Source organism: Pelobates fuscus, chromosome 7 (assembly GCF_036172605.1).
Source record: "Pelobates fuscus isolate aPelFus1 chromosome 7, aPelFus1.pri, whole genome shotgun sequence".
Classification (NCBI taxonomy): Eukaryota; Metazoa; Chordata; class Amphibia; order Anura; family Pelobatidae; genus Pelobates; species Pelobates fuscus.
This window is the reverse complement of record NC_086323.1, coordinates 86,406,846-86,426,370: the sequence shown is the minus strand read 5'-3', so window position 1 is coordinate 86,426,370 and position 19,525 is coordinate 86,406,846. Positions and strand designations below refer to the sequence as shown.

The 19,525-nt window shown below is 39.1% G+C and overlaps 1 protein-coding gene across 4 annotated transcripts in view; it reads left to right on the top strand.

Annotated features, from left to right (window-relative positions):
* The window catches only part of PIGC (phosphatidylinositol glycan anchor biosynthesis class C), a 41,849-nt gene extending 22,805 nt beyond the window's left edge, over positions 1-19,044 (top strand). For 3 of the 4 annotated variants that reach the window (XM_063426172.1, XM_063426174.1, XM_063426171.1), the window contains exons 2-3: positions 5,584-5,623; positions 16,090-19,044. In XM_063426172.1, coding sequence (XP_063282242.1) covers positions 16,138-17,091 — 954 coding nt within the window. In that variant the 5' untranslated portion in view covers positions 5,584-5,623; positions 16,090-16,137 and the 3' untranslated portion in view covers positions 17,092-19,044. The remainder of the gene's footprint in view (positions 1-5,583; positions 5,624-16,089) is intronic. The other variant, XM_063426173.1, reaches the window with a different exon arrangement.
* Positions 19,045-19,525: the final 481 nt, after the last annotated feature.

The window sequence follows — 19,525 nt, the reverse complement described above, 5'->3', positions numbered from 1 at the left end:
GCGGGACTTGGTCGTCGAGTGTCTGGAACTAAAATCGGACACTCGACCTCACGAACCACCGCTGAAACTACCAAACGCCTGCTTCCTTTAGTTACCGAACAGCCAGGAGAGCGCCATTGGGTAGTTTTGTTCGTACGGACAAGGGGAGCAATCGCACCTATGATCCATTCGGTACTTTTTCGTTTTTTACCTTTTTCTGAATTGACCGACCGCACACGCTGAATTCGTGGAACTGTTTTGGGCAGGAGCCTTGTGTGTGGTCGGTAAAATATGACTTCCATACTTTTTAAGAACCCCTGAACCGATCTGGGTTAAATTTGGATATGTTTGTCCCCCAGATCGGGGCTATCAGTGGATATGTAATTAGTGGGGATACCTTGTGGGGAAAGGGGTGTTCCAACTTTGTGGGAAAATTGTGTGCCCTCTGTCTGGAGATAATTGATTTATTCCTTAACTTATCTCAATATCTCCCAGGCAGAGGGAAGGCTACCCGCTACTGTAAACTGTTTACTGTAAAACTGTATGGTGATTGGTTATTGTCTTTATTTGCTGTGGGAGGTCCTCTTGCAGGAGGATTTCTCATAAAAGCCAGTGTGTTTTCAATAAAGATCATTCCTGTTACACCATTCATGAAGTCTAGGCTCATGTTTGGGGAATATTCTATTTGCTGGGGAGAATCGTCTTGGAAGCTGCATTCATCTACACTATTCCTCTACTCCCTGCTGTAGCTATAATCACTTATGCTTAGCTATTGGAAAAGGAATAGAAGATCGCAGTACCATAACCACTGCAGGTCTTAACAAAAACATTATAAACATGCATAAAGTAGAAATAAAAAGATAAATCTATGTACATTTATTTATTTTTTTAAAACACCCTCCTTTCTAAAAAATATTCTGCACTTGCGTGAAAACTGGTGGGCGGTAAGGAAATTTTTCCATCAAGAAAGATGCATTAGATAGAAAAACGTTGACTACCACTGACCTAAGTCTGTATATATTACATAAAACGATTCTCTTTTTTTATTTCTGTCAATTTTTTTGTTAGTCAAGTATTCACAGGGTTAAACCAACAGCCAAGGAGACACTCCTCTCCCTTCACCCCATTGGCCAAGAGTACATTAACCCTGACAAATCAAATTGAAGCGTCATATATATAAACATGATCCTTACCGGCTTTCAGTTCCCCTTTGATGAGTAACCTGAACGAAACGCACGCGTCAGGGGCTCAGGACGCCTAGTCGGCTATATCCAAGTGTTACATTTACACTGCCGTTATCCTGTCAGTTTCATTTCTGCACAGGCTTCCTGTGACTGGGTTTACAGTCCGGTCTACTTTTCTTTGTCTTGCCATTTTAGTGTGGGTATTAGTGATATTGTAGGTTTTTGCATAAGGCACGTTTTTGGCTCGAAGGTCGTTAGATTTGCACTCTTCTGTCAAGTCTAGGCATAGATACGTTCCATATTCCTACAGACTATTCACAAACTGATCCCTGTTATCTATTTGCAACAGGGACTTCCCTCCACACAGCACCTTCTCTCATATATGTTTTGCGTTCTTTAGTTTTCAAATTGGGTGGAGCTAGGCGATTTGTTGTATACATTCTGCCTAATTGAGACAGTTAAACCATTTTTTTTTTACTCTTTCTGCAGGAGAGTCTATCTAACAGTGACTGTTTTCACCTCTCCTCCTACCAGCATTGTACATATTGTGTAACATACATTTTTTCATGATGAAGTTCTATCTGGTGATACTTTGTTTCTCTCGGTCAGTTAGATAAAGAATGCTTAGTGCTGTTACAGCAAGATTACATTTCCTACACAGGACAGAATACCCAGTTTTTGCTTCTCTTTTTTTTATTTTATTTTGTCCACTAATAATTTTAGACTTTATCTATTAAAAGTTATGTTTCATATTTTTTTCGCCAACATTGTGACAACCACTATTATGATTACTATACCTATTAGACCATCACTATTGTGACTGCTTTACAATATTAAACCAGGAGACATCTACTGGTAGTTTTTTGTTTTTTCTTTTTTTCGGATACAGCACATTACACTAGTCCTTACTAATGGGATATAGACTCACGCTCATAAAATATATCTGGAAAGTTCAGACCAAGATGGAAAAACGTAATCAATATAGCTCCTACCTTATAGAGCAAGGTATTCAAAAGTCTTTGGATACTTGGTGTGTGTTCTCCTCCAAATACAATGCTTAAAGTAAACCGCTGAACCTCAAAGCAGTGATACCATAGAAACCATCCTATGTAGACCATTATCAAGTCTGATGGAATTCCTTCTTGACCTCTAAAACCTATCCCTTTCATTTATATCCCACAATTCTCCCCCTTTATCACTCAAATATGACTTTGGGCACCCTAATGTTCCCTAAGTGATTAAAGTGCAATTTTGGTCAGCTTGTCTATGACTGTATTACAAGTTAGCAAGACTTTGCAAACCTGTACTGGCATTAAGATTTATAGTGTTTGGGTCACCATAAAATGTTTTTACATAGTCAGTCTCCCCCTCCCCCCATTCGAGACATTTCACAGGGCGTTAGGGTCTATATTCAGGTAGCTCTGGACAATCTATTTTCTTTCGTCTCAGACCAATATTTTCTGTTGTATGCTGCTGTACTTGGTGTGTTGGTAGACTCCTAAGTATTACATTTAGAAAAATGTCCATTATTTCAGACTGGAAAAAGTTATCTGTGTGTTTAAGGACATCATTCACCTCAGGAATAAATGTTGTTGATTAGTAGTTATGACTGGAGTAACCCTATGGCTAAAAATTATGGTTGACCAATTTCATCCAGACATTTGATGCATTCTTAGATCTATTTGATCTAGATTTGTGAAGGCAAAAGGTATTTTCCTCTATCAATATAGAAATCACCAATGCCCTGTGGCGCCCTTTTGCAAAGAGATTGTTACGAGTACCCCACCTCCTGTCAGGCAAGCACACTTGAGGGTGCTCGCTTAAACATGTTTCCAGGAATGTGGTTGTTTTTCACTTGAAAATTGTTTGAACACCGAAATGTGAAGCATTTTGGAAAAAGCTTTAGGAATAAACCGATATTTAGTGAATATGTTTCAAAACATCTGATACCTATGTTAAATTTAGTTAACAGAACCTAGATACGTAATTAACACTGAAAAAAACAAGCAGCACTTCCATGATACAGTTCACATATTCTGGATAATCGGATTAATAAAAACTGCCCATATACATTGTTTTTCAATAATTATTATGCAACTTTTATGTACATCCATTTTGTACCATGCAGCTAGAACTTTGAAAATGGTGCACATCACAGAGATGTCACAGAGATTTCCCAAAGCAACAAAAATGTTGTTTCTTATATTACGTATGGGAAAAAAAGCAGTTTAGTCTGATTTTGCTTATGACATGCCTCCACTTCACTCATCTTTCCGACCAGACATAGATTTAGGTGACATGTAGGTGACATAAAATTGCATAGACATCCCGGAGTTCTTCTATGCAATTTTCCATCCACAATTTAGTGTTTTATTCTGGTCAGACCACCCAAACTTGATTTTGTCTGCACTCTTTCTGTAAGGAACAAAGAAAAGAGACAACAATGTATATATAGTACTGGTAAACCAAACATTTCAATTGTATTGGGCATATACTGCTGAAGAGTAAAGACTATTAATTATGACTATTAAATGCATATATACAACTTCAATTGTTGGTGAATGAAATAACTATCCCCACATTGTACAATATAAAAATACATTATATTAAGGCAGTCTGTGGTAATGGAAGAGGAAAAAAGTATTTAAGAAAACAACTTACAGTTGACATTAAACATTACCTCACGTACTTGGGCAGCCATATTATGTTAGTTTATTCAATACAATATGGTGGGTCTGTGGAGTAATAAAGTGTTTCTGTCCACTGGGCACTGCAACATACCTGGTAACATGCCTTGGCATAACGTTACAGTTGGACCCTGGATACTAACTGGCCGTAGAGGCTTCAGCCTTTAAATAAAAAAAATAAACGAGAGAGAAAAAACAGGTTGGCTATCTTTCACCAAAGTGATATTGATTCAGTAGGAAAGAATCATATTAAATTATGTACATTCAAACCAGGTAAGACATGAACAAATATTATCTTTTAGACGCCACAGTGAACTGTTAAAACAACCCTACTGGAGTGTTTGTTAACTTCTAACACATGAAAAGTGCTAAATCATGACAACCATACAGGCTTTTGTAGAGGTTTAACTTAACTTTAGCCAGAATTGTTAGTAACGTTGATAAACTGGGGTTAAGAAACACAAAACGGAATAAAAAAAAAAAAATCACAATAAGATTCTTAATTCTGTAATACATTGAATCACCTCAGCTCATAGGAGCATTGAGCTACACAAATATATACTGGTTATTACAGGCCATAAGCTGTATGCTATTCAATATAAACATATACCTATCTTATGCTGATGTGGCATTCAAAGCCATACTTTGCATTTCGAAGTTTGCCTTATTTAGTGAGTTTACCTGCATGCCAAGCTTTCAAGCTTGATGCAGAGATGCCCAAAATATAGATCCCCAAATGTTTTAGAACTACAACTCCCATGATGCTTTGCCAGCCTTTAGCTAACCTCAACACATCTGGGGATCTACCTTTTGAGCATTCCTGTTTTAGTGACATGCAAAATGTAGGCTAGTAAAAAAGAAAAATCTCTATTCAGGGAGACTGTATGCCATGCTCACATCTTGTTTTATAATAAAGGTTCAGAAAATGTAACTAGTAAAGAAAAAAAGAAAAATACAAGACATTATCTGGATCTTATAAAAAAAAGCATTACAGTCTGTGTATGACTGCACTGCTTTGACATGTGCGACTTCAAGTCCACCATCTGGGAAGCAATTGTGTTTCATGTAACGTGTGCCTTTGTGCAGTGAGTCCTTTATGGAATTGAACATTAGGGGCTGACTGAGACATCTCTACCCTTAATGGAACACTCCAGGCCCCTAAAGCACTTTAGCTTTCTGAAAAGCTTTATGTGTGAACTCTTATTTCCTTTTTGGAAATAGTGCAGATTTCAATAGAAATTGACTCTTTAAAAAATTATAATGGTCAAGCAGACATCAGGTACTGTTACTTTTTAGTTTGGTTAGCTTAGTTGCACTGAACGCAAGAGGCAGGAATTGCCCAGAGTAAAATGCCTTGCAAAGACTTCTCATTGAGCTGCATTGGAAAGTCTGGAATTGAACAGTCACATAAAGTTTGGGTTGGATTAGAAGGAGAGGGCTTGCCAAGACAGCAAAAAAATGGGGTATATATACACTAAACAGTGACTTCTTTTTACTTTGTATTTGGGCAGTGAAGTGTCCCTTTAAGGTCTAAATTTAATATCTCTGGAGGCTGTTTAAAGCATGGGAAATTGATAGGCTTGATAGATAGCAGGTCAGGTGTATCAAAGTGAGTCTATCACCAGCCTCTTCTACAAGTGTCCCTCCAAAAGCTCTATGTTTATAGTATGAATTGTTAAGGTATCTTACAATTTCATTTTTTAATTTTTTTTATTTATTTATTTGGTCCACAGGACAGTCATCAGCACCAAAGAAACATAAGAAAGGTAAACGGTAAGATGATGACTCATACATTTCAGTTCCTTGTTAATCTTCTTGTCGACATAATTTAGTTTATTGACTATTTGCCTTTTCATTAAGCAGGCTTTAATTCTTCCATTGCTTTGCAAGTATCCATGACGAGTAATGGAATTTTGTTTCCTATGTTCCCACAAGCTGTGTCTGTTACCATAAACTCCACTTCTGGTAAATGCATCGGATTTCAATTACATATGAGTATATGTTGGGAAAAAAAACCATGGATGATCCATTTTACATTTAGTTTAGTGTTGGTACATTTTGGTTTTATATTTTGTTTAATGTACATTGTTTTCAGCACTTCAAACAGGTGCCATTTTGTCTTCTTAAGCTCTTGACACCTCATTGGTAGTTTCCAAGAAGTGTGAAAGGCTTGTATTATCCCGGTGATGAGTGGTAAGGTCTTATTGACATGATTCAAGAGCTTCCGTATGAGCTAAAATTCACACCTTCAGGTTATGATAGTCTTTATAAATTATAATATCATATTTTTATTGGTTTCTTTCCATGTAAAAGAAAATGATTCTTCCTTTTACTTTTACGATAATACTGGGTAAAATGTATGAAGTGCTGCATCAAGAAATGTTTCTCTTCTTTCAATTAATGGAAACCAGCGAAAGTCTGAGAGAACACTTCGGCTAAAACTTGTTTTTTCCACCTCTTCTCTCTCTCTTTCATTATACTCCCCAGCTCGCTATTCATTTTCTTCTCCCTGTTGCTTCTGCACCAGACTCCAACCTCTTGTTTACTGCTAGTTCCTCATTCCACTTATGTGGGATAAAAATCAAGCCACTTTGAAATGATGCCACCAAAAAGCTGAATGATGGCACGCACAGCTTTCTTGCACCTTAACCACTACAATGAGCTTTTGTGGTTATGGTGCTTGGAGTACCTCTTAAAAGATCCATGGATAGAGATGCCTATTTGAAATTCAGAAACATGGTTTGGAACAACCAGTTGCCACATCAGTTTGGTGAGATAACTCAGGACCATAGGTACAAACATGTTATTAATCTATCCTTCAAGGATTAATAACATACTTGAGTTATAACAATTAAAGCCTAGGGCTTTGTTGAAAACTAGTGAAAGATAAATGTATCCATCCATTGTTATTGAGTAATTTGACATCACCTTGTGCTACTCACTTAGCCTAGCTACTGTGTAAAAGCTTACCTAGGCATAATTAATTAATGCAATCATTATTAATCAACCAGATGACTAACAAGAGTTACACATAAGCTGATGAAATATATAAAGCAAACAACGGCACTATTGTGAGGTTTTATTGTGTTCACCATGCCTGGTTGAATCAAAAGCTAAGAATAGTGATATCAGTTCCTCTTAAAAAAAAAAAAAAAAAAAAAAAAATTCCATCCCAGTAGCTAAAGAAGAATCAATATGCTTATGCTCTAGAAATAGGCATCCGGAACACCATTCGTTATTTTCATGCTGACATTTCCATATTCTTTTTTTAAACTGCAATACTAATTTGTTAGACCAACGTGAACTGCAAGTGCACATTACCCATATATCATATACTGCCTATGTAACCAGCAACTAAAACATTATGTGTTTACAGTCTGGGATGTGCCGCATGTACAGTGTCTTAAAATCCCAGTAAGCCATTCTTTCCAAGTACGTGTATGTTTCAGTATTTAAAGGAACACTATAGAGTTAGGTATGCAAACATGTATTCCTAATACTATAGTATTCTCCTTCCTGTTTATATTCATGGCCCAATAAACCAAATTTGTAAAATAAAAAAAATAAAAGTTTTTTACTTACCTTTTTTCCAGCTCACTGTGTGTTGGCTCCCACTTCTCACCCTACACACCCTTATGCCGCCGGCATCCATTTTTTGTGTTCTTGTCCAATCGAATGCTTCTTACAGAGAAACATTGGAAACAAGAAGTGTATGCATGGCAAGCACTGCACTAATCAAATTCTCTCTGTGAGAAGCATTCAGAGGAGGTGACGTGTGATAACCTAGTCTATATTGGTTCTCATCGCAGAAGCGCCTCTACTGACTGTCAGGAACATAACCACTAGAGGGGTGTTTAGCCCTGCAATGGAAATATTGCTGTATTTACATTGCAGGGCTTAAATGACAAGAGGACCGCACCCACACCACTTTATTATTATTATTATTATTATTATTATTATAGCCATTTATATAGCGCCAACAGATTCCGTAGCGCTTTACAATATTATGAGCGGGGGGGGATTTAACTCTAAATAGGACAATTACAAGAAAACTTACAGGAACGATAGGTTCCTAACAACGACTATAAATAAAAATAGAAATGCACTGTGAAGGAAATTATAAGATTTGCTCCTGCTTGGCGTAGGGAATTATGCACTAATTATTTGAGATTTTCATCTTACACCCCACTATTTCCGTAGGATTTTGTGCTTGGAGGAGAGTAGTTGTCAAAAAACTATGAGAGTCAAGGTGACTAACAAGAGCAGGACATCATACTTCTGGCAGTATAGAAAATAGTTTATTATTGTCCATTCAAGCTGCACCATATTAAAGCCACTGAGCACATTGATAATCATGTCGGATCCTAGCATCTTCTATTTAATAGCAGTATTCGTGAGCCAAACAAGATAGGTATGGGCCACCAGGGATACAGAGAGCCTGCATTCTCCCAACCTCTGGTATACCAATTTATTTTAGATTTGGGGTTCACCAAGAATAGTTTGCTAAGATTTGTGGGCCCAAAATGCAGGAGAAATGGGGATATAAAACTGCAATAAATGACAAATGAATTTGAAAAGAAGAGATGAATAAAGATATGCTTCAAGGATTTTGCAATCTGTGGAAAAATAGGGTGTAAGAGCACAAAAGGAAGAATAAGACAAAGGGAATCATCAGGTCTGATGTTTGTATCAACATTAATTTCTGAGATTAACAATATGAGTGTAGGAAGGCAGTAGCATGGAATAAATGGATTGTGCATGCACTAATTATGTAAAGAGAGACATTATACAGGAAGATGACGAAGATTTCAGGGACTTCTTAAAAGATGGAAGACTGAAGAAAATGTTGACAAGGCAGGTCTTAAGAGCAGTGACCACAATAAAAAATGTAAGCACTATTTTTAAATTCCAAAACTACCCATACAGGCTTTGTGACACAAAGTTGTATACCATAATGCTACATACATCAGTTTACGCCCTCGGATTGACTAAAGTTTTAGACTCACCCAGCCTTTAGCAGGCGTCCATGTTGTGGTTGGAATGCAGCTGAAAAATGGCTTTCCTGATCTTTTGCCTTCATTTCCATCAGTGAGAGGGACAAAGGAAATACATCCTGCTCCTGTTTAGACAAGTTCTGTGTAGGAAGAGACAGCCATTTCTCCCAAAATTCTGTTACCAGTTTCCCACAATTCCTACAGTGCAGTTGTGTTAGAAAGCATAAATCCAAGCAAACTGGTAGCATTGAATTATAAGCTAAAAACATAAATAAAATGTGATCTATATCTCTGCTACCAGTTTATCTTGAGCAATGTAAATATAAATAAATAAATTGTAAGATAATAAATCTATTTTTTACCCATAATGCCCCATGTAGCGCATAGATCCTATATATTTTGTTAGCCATACACAACACATATAGTAACTAGCTTTATTTGCTAAATTATTTACTACAGTGAGAATTCAAAGTGAACTTCAAATCTGAGGCCAGAGTTGCCAAACTGAAAACATTGGCAATTTTGACCTTAAAGGGACACTATAGTAACCAGAACAACTACAGCTTATTGAATTTGTTCTGGTGAGTAGAATTATTCCCTTCAGGCTTTTTGCTGTAAACACTGTCTTTCCAGAAAAAAAATGCAGTGTTTACATTACAGCCTAGTGATAACTTCACTGGCCACTCATCAGATGGCTGTTAGAGATCCTTCCTAAGTCATGGCTGCCTAAACTGCATCCAAACATTCAGTATCTTCTCCCTCTGCATGCAGACATTGTACTTTCCTCATAGAGATTCATTGATTCAATTCATCTCTATGAGGAGATGCTGATTGGCCAGGGCTGTGTTTGAATCATGCTGGCTCTGCCCCTGATCTGCCTCTTTGTCAGTCTCAGCCAATCCTATGGGGAAGCACTGTGATTGGATCAGACCACCACTTCTAATGATGTAAGCAGAATGCCTGTTTTTCTGAGTCTAACAGCATGCAGAGTTGCAGCTTCTGGCTTGAATACAGTAAGATTTTGCTATATTTATGGAGGCATGAGGGGCCCAGGGGGGCTAGATGGTGGTTTTAACACAATAGGGTCAGGAATACAGGTTTGTGTTCCTGACCCTATAGTGATCCTTTAAATTAGAAATTCACTTTAAATTCACCTTAATTTCTCACTTCAGTAAATAACCCTGCCAGAAACACTTCTATCACAAATGTGACAGCTTCTTTTTAAAATATCAATATGTTGCACAAGCACATTACACAATATCATTGTTTGGGAGAGAGAATATGTTCGGTGATTTAGTGCTATGTTGTTTATTTTGTTCTTTTTTTGTTTGTTTTTGCTTCAGCTCAATGTACTCCTATTGGTGTAGCTAGCATATCAATCATTTTAGACCTCTGGTGTCATTTGTAATAAATAAATCATGGTTGGAGTTATTTACTAGGTCTAAGCCGTTAAGAATTGACTTGGTATTGCTCATTGTAAGTTAAGCTTGTTAGACTGGAAACATAGCTGAGTTACAGAGTATTATCTGCTCAGCTATACTGGCTTGTCCTGGTTTCATTTCAAATTTAAGATAACAGCAGTCGAACTAGTAACACTCTGATAGTCAACTATGCTTTCGATTTGGCTAATCTGACCTTAAATTTGAAATTCAATTTGGATTCTCACTTTAGTTAATAACACTGTAAATTTGTGATTCTATTGTCAGTTATAAACAATTATTCACTTTAGTGAAAAACCCAGATGTGTGTTTAAGTGTACAGTGACACCTAGTGGCCAGTGCTGTTCATACCACCATGTTCAGGTTAGTAGAGAGGAGAGAATGTTCTATAACAGTGGTTCACAAGCTTATACACTGATAAACCACACTATTAACACCACCGACAAGTGAAGTGTATAACATTGATTATATTGGTGCAACTGTCAAGGGGTGAGATATATTAGGCAGCAAGGGAACAGTCAGTTCTTGAATTTCATGTGTTCAAAGCAAAAAACATGGACAAGCAAAAAGATCTGAGTGACTTTGACAAGGACCAAATAGTGATAGCTTGACAACTGGGTCAGAGCATCTCCAAAATGGCAAGTCTTGTGGGGTGTCCCATGTATGCAATAGTTAGTACCTACCAAAAGAAGTGCAAGGAAGGACAACCAGTGAAGCTCAAATTGCTGAAAAACATAATGCTGACCATGAGAGAAAGGTGTCCGAACACAAAGTGCATCACAGTTTGCTGCATATGAGGCAGCGTAGCAACACTCTGGTCAGAGTGCCAGTGTTGACACCTGTCCAATGCTGAAAGTTCCTTCAATGGAGACGTGAGCATCAAAACTGGACTATGAAGCAATGGAAGAAGTTTTCCTGGTCCGATCAATCATGTTTTCTGTTAGATCAGGTGAATGGCCGGGTGTGTGTGCACCATTTACCTGGGGAAAAGTTGGCAGCAGGATGCACAGAGGCAATTTTATGCAATGGGCAATGTTCTGCTGGTAAACCTTGGGGCCTGGCATTCATGTGCATTTTACACCTATCTAAAGATTGTTGCAAACTATGTGCATTCCTTCATGGTAGTAATGTTTCCTGTTGGCTGTGGCCTCTTTCAGCAGGATAATGTACCAGGCTGCACTGCAAAAAATGGTTCAGGAATGATAGGAGGAACATGACATCTCAATCCGATTTAGCATCTGCTGGATGCGCAGGGACAACAAATCCAATCCATTTAGGTCCCACCTTGCAACTTGCAGGACTTTAAGAATTTGGTGTCAGATACCACAGAACACATTCAGAGGTCTTATGGAGTCCATGCCTCAAAGCATCAGAGCTGTTTTGGCACCTACACTATATGAAGCAGGTGGTTTTAATGTTGTGGCTGATCAATGAATGGATCAATGAGCACTTCATTGAAAATAATCCCATGCATACCTAGTAAATTACCTTGATCACCACCTTATAAACGTATGATTTACATGCAGCTTAACTTGAAATGTATGTTCAGTGCATATACTTTAATCTAAAAGTGCTAGTTTTAATGTATTACCAGATGGAAATCACATTTGGAATACTGATTCTTAAAAAATACTTTAAGGAACACTTCCAGTAAAAAAAGTTTGAGCCTGTGAAAAATGAAAGGCCCTAGTCATGTTACCAGTTTGGAGACTGCTTTCAGTCATCACATAGGGTTAGTAAATGGGGAAGCAAATTCATGGTTCTGGGGCCCCTGTCTAATCCCTGGGTGCAGAGCCAGATTACACATTAGCATACCTCCCACATTTGGCACGGAATCAGGACGGGGCTGGCCCTCACCAATTAACACAAATTATGTCACTGGTGACACCCACTGATGGGGCCATTTGACCAGTCCCCTAAATAGAGCTGTTAGAACACTCTCTGCATGATGTTAATGCCCGCTGCACAGCCTGAGTGCGTCTAATGATGCACTTGTTAAGTACAAAGACAATTAGTACAGTTTTTCTGTCTTTTATGGGATTTTCCCTCTTACTGATTTAGTTCACAAACATGCATAATACACTATTTTAAAGGACAGGCTGACTTTATTTTTTTAAAATTCTTTATTTTTGTTGCGCAAAGAATATACACAATGAGCTTGCATCGCCACAATAGCGGAGCAAACTATGCATTTTCAGACAAGTTATGACAATGGTATAGTGATAATATGACATGCACAATTATTTTTTGTTTTTGTTGAATACATCATGCTAGTCAGGAAGTCTAGAAAAACTTAAATTACGTTTAGTCACACTGGAGGCTTAACGAGACAAAGGTGTTAAACAGAGAAAGTATAAAATAGTAGTAATTAATAAATGATTATGTTTGCTAATGGGTTATGGCTATTGTGAGTTCATGCAAGTGCTACTAAACAAGCTGAACTGGAGTTATGGGCATTATGACCCTGTGGCCCATGCACGGTAGTATAGGAAGACATATATAACAAATGCGGTCAACGAGTAGACTAACTTCTCTTGGTGCATTGATTCGCTCACACTAAGACTGTTATGATAAACTAAAATAAAAAGGAAACTTAAACAGAAAGAAATTTCACGTTGTTAACATGAGCATCTGTTTTGTAACGGTTAGCTATGTTGCAACTTGTGAGTCCCGCAGTGCCGGTGTTTCAGCCTGTGCCTTGTATAATCATCTCCCAGGCTTGCAATATGCCGGTCAGCTGATGCGGGGGAGTGTGGAGCCTCAGAGTCGTGTGAAGGTATGCTTGTCAGTGAGTTTGATGACCTCCGAGTTGTGTGCCAAGCTGGGTTCACCTGTCTTGGGCTGGGGCAGCTCCATGTTCGCCGACCTGATGCGGTCGCCCCTCTGGATCTCGCGCCTCTTCGTGTCACCTGCTGGGTCGGGCTAATCTTGCCCTTCTAAAGCTTAAGTCTCGGATCGGAACGCCAGCGAGGGTGTCGTGAGAGTCCCCTCCAAGGTATCCCCTTGGCCCCAGGCCTCGGTTTCTTGCTGCTTGCCCTGGGGCTCGGGCTTAGTCCCTAGAGGGCCCCTTGTAGGAGCTGGACGCTCACAGGTGCAATAGTAGGGGGAGCTTCTGATTTACTCCGCTGGACACCTCACAATGAGTTGCGTGGCCATTCAGTAGTCAGCGGTGCATGCACCGGGGGCCGCATGTGAGCCCTCAACTGTTTCCAGAAGGAGGCGAAGATATCGCTTAGCCGGTGCTCCGTATCCGGCCATACACTTTGTGGGTAGGCTGTGTGGACGGCATCTGCCATCTTGGGTACCTTCGTGACAGTAGGATTGGGACTCTGTGTTACAGTTTCTTTGCCACCACTTTGCGGGGGGAGCTTGTGGGTGTGGACCAGGATGACCCCCACCAGTCCTGGTACTTGGCCGGTCGCGGAGTCTGGAGAGCGGCCGTCCCTCCCGTGCCCGCCATGCTTGTAGGCCTCACCATCGTGTCGGGTGATCGGGGTTCGGTACATCGCTTGATTAGTGTTCACTTATACAACCCGATGTCACTGCTCTCTGGGTGGCCTTTCTGACTCGATTATGTGCCATTTTGGCAGTGAAAATCACCTATATTTGCCGTTTTCAGCAGGAGCTGCTGTAGTGAGCGTCTTCTCTGCTCCAAGGTCAGGCCCAGCCCCCACGTTGACTTTATTTTATATCCAAAATAAGCTATAACCTGTAATATTTTGTGGAGAACTGGTGTAGCTAAGAAAAGCGTGAAAATAGATTCATCCTATTATCCTGATTTTGGGTATCTCTATTGTGCCTATTTTTTCCCCCAGTTAAAGGTAATATATTATAGCTAAAAAATTCTAAATTTTGTTATGATTTATATATATATAAAGGAATCCAGATAGCACTCTCAGGACTGTTGAATCAAATAAAACTTGGCTTTTAATGAGCTTATCAAAAAAAAAAAAGAATCGACGTATCAGTCTGTTAAACACAGACTTTCATCAGGTCTCTTTTTTTTTTTTTTAACATTTTGCTTGACAAGCACCGGGCAAGTATATTCTAATTATATGGAGTGCAGGATTATTTTTCTTGTTGTGTGTGTGTGTGTGTGTGTGTATATATATATATAAAATGTAAAAAAACTAATTTTGTGGATATATATTTAAAAGGAGACACTCCAAGATATTTAACTTCAAATATATATATATATATATATATTCGATACCTAAAGGAACACTCAGGGCATCATAACCACATAATCTTATTGAAATAGTTATGATGACTGGAATGCCCGAGAACCATCCTTCGAATCACTGTTAAACTATTTTATTGGTAACGCAAGTAGCTATGGGTTTCAGTGAAAGGCTGACCAGGTCACATGTGCACTCTCAGACTATCATTGCTACCCACCATATCTTACAGATCAGTATGGGCCATACCATTCCGTACATGAGTGGGTGGCAGAGTTAGACTGAGCAGAAGTGGCGTGAGTGTGCCACAAGTGGCCGCCAGGAACCCTTGTTAAACCGTTTAACCATGAATAGAGGGACACACCAGAGCACTCCAGTAATTAAACCCACTTTAAAGATATGACATGGTGCTTTCTTTCATTTTAAAAAAAAAATACTTTCTGAAAATGTTTCTTTAACCCCTTAAGGACACATGACATGTGTGACGTCATGCTTCCCTTTTATTCCAGAAGTTTGTTCCTTAAGGGGTTAAAGGTGTAGGAGTGTTGTATTAAATGTTGTCACATAATGGTTACTTTTCCACATACCTGTTCTCCTTGGTCCTGCTTCAAAAGTGAAGTCACTAAGATCTGAAGATCATGCTGTAGGCTGGGATTCTGACCTGGGCATAGTGACTGCTGTTCACTGCACACTTGTTTGCGGAGTTTGTAACGTAAGCTTTGCAAAAATAAAAGAACACCGTTATGAAATAAAGTTTGGTACCTATAACCGTAGCACAATTACCAGGTCTTGTATTTCTCGGCTGCACCTCTTACCTTTTGATGTGCTCTATGTACATAGGGCCTGTGTTGTATCCTCTGGGCTGATGCAAAGAACTAAGCTGTCTGGGGAGTCTGTCAATAGTTAACTTCGCCACCTTGAGGAAACAAAGTAAATACGTTATGGTCAGATTTTGCAAAACTTGTGCAAACTCCTGTGTAGGACATCTCTCTTTATTCCACAAAAATAAAGGATAGATTACACACACATGCATACCTACTCTCAGATAAGATGTTCATTACTGCATAGACATAAATAAATATTCCCTGAGCTCCACTCCTCTTTCCAAATACCCCTGAACATATAATTTTCTATCACAGGTTGGACCTGTTGGATATTAGTCCCACTTTAAATCTTACCAATGTGGTGTGGGTTCGAGAAGGTGAATGACAATCTCTGAAAATGGCAGTAAGATTCAGACAAGTGGTAGAATTTACAGTAAATATTATCTCCGACTTAATAATCTCATCTTTTCTTTGTAAGCCGATTATCTTCTGATTTTGTACCATTTCATGAATTGTTGCAATTTGTAGAACAAATGATTAATGAAGCAATAAAGGTAGACAAGACTGGCTGCACATTTATCACTAAACAAATCTAAATTTTTAAATGTGTAACTTTTATTATTTTCTTTAAATCAAGACTTAAAATTTGAAGTCCTATGCTACTAGCTAGGCCTTAAAAGTTACTCGCCACTGCAAGCCATAGTAATCACCAGGGCTATATTTACAGTGTGTGGAAATTTTGAGCCATGTTTAAAGTATAAATAAGTTTGAGAGCTGGTGACATTGTGCTATTTTCTTTTCCAGGTAATGGACATCAGTACTATTTTTGAGAAAGAAAAGTAAGAAAGAAAAATGAGCCCTGTGTTACAAAGCCCAAGCACTGGGCACTATACAAGCCTAGCATGGAGAAAAGAAAGCCCACCGCCAGATCCAGTAGGTCTCTGTCCAGTCTGGAAGAAGGTTCTATACGAACGTCAGCCTTTCCCTGACAACTATGTTGATGAGAGCTTCTTGGAGGAGCTGAGAAAGAACATCTATGTGCGCCGGTATAGCTATTGGGCGGTAGTCTTTGAATCTGCTGTAGTCATCCAGCAATTGTGCAGTGTCTGTGTCTTCTGTGTTATTTGGTGGTACATGGACCAGGGCTTGCTGTCCCCTCAGAACCTTTGTGAAATTGGACTGGGCTTCACACTTCTTGGTTATATGGTGTTTGATTTGGTGGACCACGGTGTGGGGAGAAAGGACAGTGGACGGACTCGCTGGGATGACCTCAAAAGTGCATTGGTATTTGTAGCTTTTACATATGGATTTTCTCCAATACTCAAGACATTGACTGAATCTATCAGCACAGACACAATTTACGCCATGTCAGTCCTTATGCTTCTTGGACATCTTGTCTTCTTTGATTATGGGGCAAATGCTGCTGTAGTGTCTAGTACACTTTCCATAAACATGGCCATCTTTGCTTCTGTTTGCCTTGCCTCTCGCCTTCCTCGCTCTCTTCATGCCTTTGGAATGGTGACTTTTGCTATTCAAATTTTTGCACTTTGGCCAAGTCTGCAAAGGAAGCTTAGAGCTCACACTCCCCGTACATATACATGTGTAACATTTTTATTTGCTGTGTTTGCTTTGGCCGGGCTAATGACCATCTCAAGTGTTGGGACTTTGCTCTTTTCTTTGCTTCTCCTCTCTGTGACATTCCTGTGCCCATATTGCCTGATCCGGCTACAACTCTTTAAAGATAACATCCATGGTCCTTGGGATGAAGCTGAAATTAAGGAAGATCTCTCTCGTTTCCTTGATTAAGAAAGCACTCAATACTCTGAATGTGTTATGTGTGTGTGCATATGTTACAGTGTCTTTAACACTCATCCTTCATGGTGTGTGATGTCTTCCATGTGTTATTCTCTGTAATGCATGCTTTGACTGGCACCATTCATACATGTCCCTGTTTACCGAGAGACATGCACCAGGACAACATCTCTTATTTCCAACTGCTGTCACTCTAGTCATCTCTCTTATTTATGATATTGCAGGTCAGGAGCTGAGAAGGCAGAAACCGTAGATAAACTGAATTAGTGATGGCAGCTGCTGCCTGGGAGCATAACTCCCACCAATCCTAGGCAGACATTTGTGTTCCTGCGCTGCCCTAATATACCCTAACCCTAAACCAGGGGTAGGCAACCTTCGGCACTCCAGATGTTGTGGACTACATCTCCCACAGTGCTCTTACGGCCATAATGCTGGCAAAGCATCATGGGAGGTTTAGTCCAAAGATCTGCAGTGCCGAAGGTTGCCTATCCCTGCCCTAGAACTAACCCACTGACCCTAAATCTATACTAAAATGTAATAACGATGAAGCATGTTTGAATGAAAAACAATGCCAACTTGTACTTTTAGAGACATTCAATTAGATTTATCATATTCCCAGAACCTTTCTAATCCTATAATCTATGCTTCATTATGTATGATATAAATCTTTTAAATTATTTAACATATTTATAAAGCTTTTTTTTAAGTGATACAACCGTAGCAAGCTTACATTCTAAATGGAGTTTAATATAATTACACAAAAGATTAATATCCAGCATATTCAGTTTGGATGTACATTGCTGATGCCTTTACAACATGCATTCTTGCAGAATGTGCATTTTTAAATGACACAGCAGAGTACAACACTGTTATAGAGTTAAGGTAAACAGGTAGTATAAGTTTGGAGTGCCATGAGCGGGAATGTTTATTATTATTTTATTAGTTATATAGCGGCATCAGATTCCGTAGCGCTGTACAATAAGTGATTAGTTAAGACTTCCCTACAGATTTCAGTTATGGGATTTGGTGAACAAATGAAACATCTAGTAGAAAAAGAGATAGAAAGATGTTCCTTTCCCTAAAACAATCACTGGAGGGAAGCATAATTCCTTATCACATGGCAGTATGACAGTACAGTAGGAGGCATCTTTGTTTAGCACGTTTGCTGAATTTAATACATTTCAACTGTCTGAATATCTATGAACTGCCTTATGACTATATTGCATAGTCAATTCAAGGTTTGGTGAATAACTATGAGGGGCTTGTTCACTAAACCAATAATTGTAATCTTTCTCCATGTTCCCTTCTCTAGAGGTGTCTTTTCATGGTAGTGTCTCCTTGCCCCCTCCTTAAGCAGAATGCCTCCTCTATCATTCTCATTGCCTTTAGCAATATTACTGTTTCCCCCCCCACCCCTATCCCTGTCCTTTACATCCTTGTCCATTCTCTTTTAGTTTCACATAAGGTGAAAGGGTATGGTGACATGAGTTTACTTAGTGAGAGGGTATGGTGGCATAAGGGAGCATGGAGGAGAAGAGTTTGTCAAAGGCATAGCAAGGTTGTGAGCTGTCTGGGGTCAAGTCTTTTATTTGTGACCTCCAATACACACGAAAAATGTAGGTTTTGTTGTTACCCAAAGTCCACCCATCTGTTTCTGACCCAACACACACTGATAGTACCTGGAATTGGGGATACACATTGACACACAATCACAGGCTCATTCACAGACACACACAATCGCTCACTCACACAGAAACTATCCTAAACATGCATAGATACTGGCTCATACACAAACAGTGATACACCGATACTGAACCATACACAAACAGTGATACACCGATACTGAACCATACACAAACAGTGATACACCGATACTGAACCATGCACAGTGTATGTACAAACAGAGCCTTTCATATACTGAAATACACTCAATGACAGACACACACACACACACATATACATATACATATATATATATATATATATATATATATATATATATATATATATAAAGACCGTTCTAGGCCATGTACCTCAGAGAAAGATGGGGTGCTATGCTGTCCAGTGCCCTGATATTGATGAGTGTAAAGATGAGTCAGAGCCTTAGTCTGACTCTCTAGACTCATACGTCAGTCAGCAAACCTAGGTGGAGAAGGAACAGACAGTCTGTTCACTCCTCCACAGTTCAAGGGACACCAGGGCAGTCAAAGCGTGACTGGGGGAGTAAGTGTAAATGGAGATAGATAGAGGCCATCGTAGCCTCAATCTATCTCCAAATTAAATATATATTCTGTGCCACAATGCTTGGGAACTACAAGGGAACAGACTATGCAATGCTCCCTCACAGTTCTACAATTTAGGCCGGTGCCCATTATTTTAATGTTGGCAAATAACAGCCCGGTATTTTGCAGGGGGTTGGCCTGGTGAG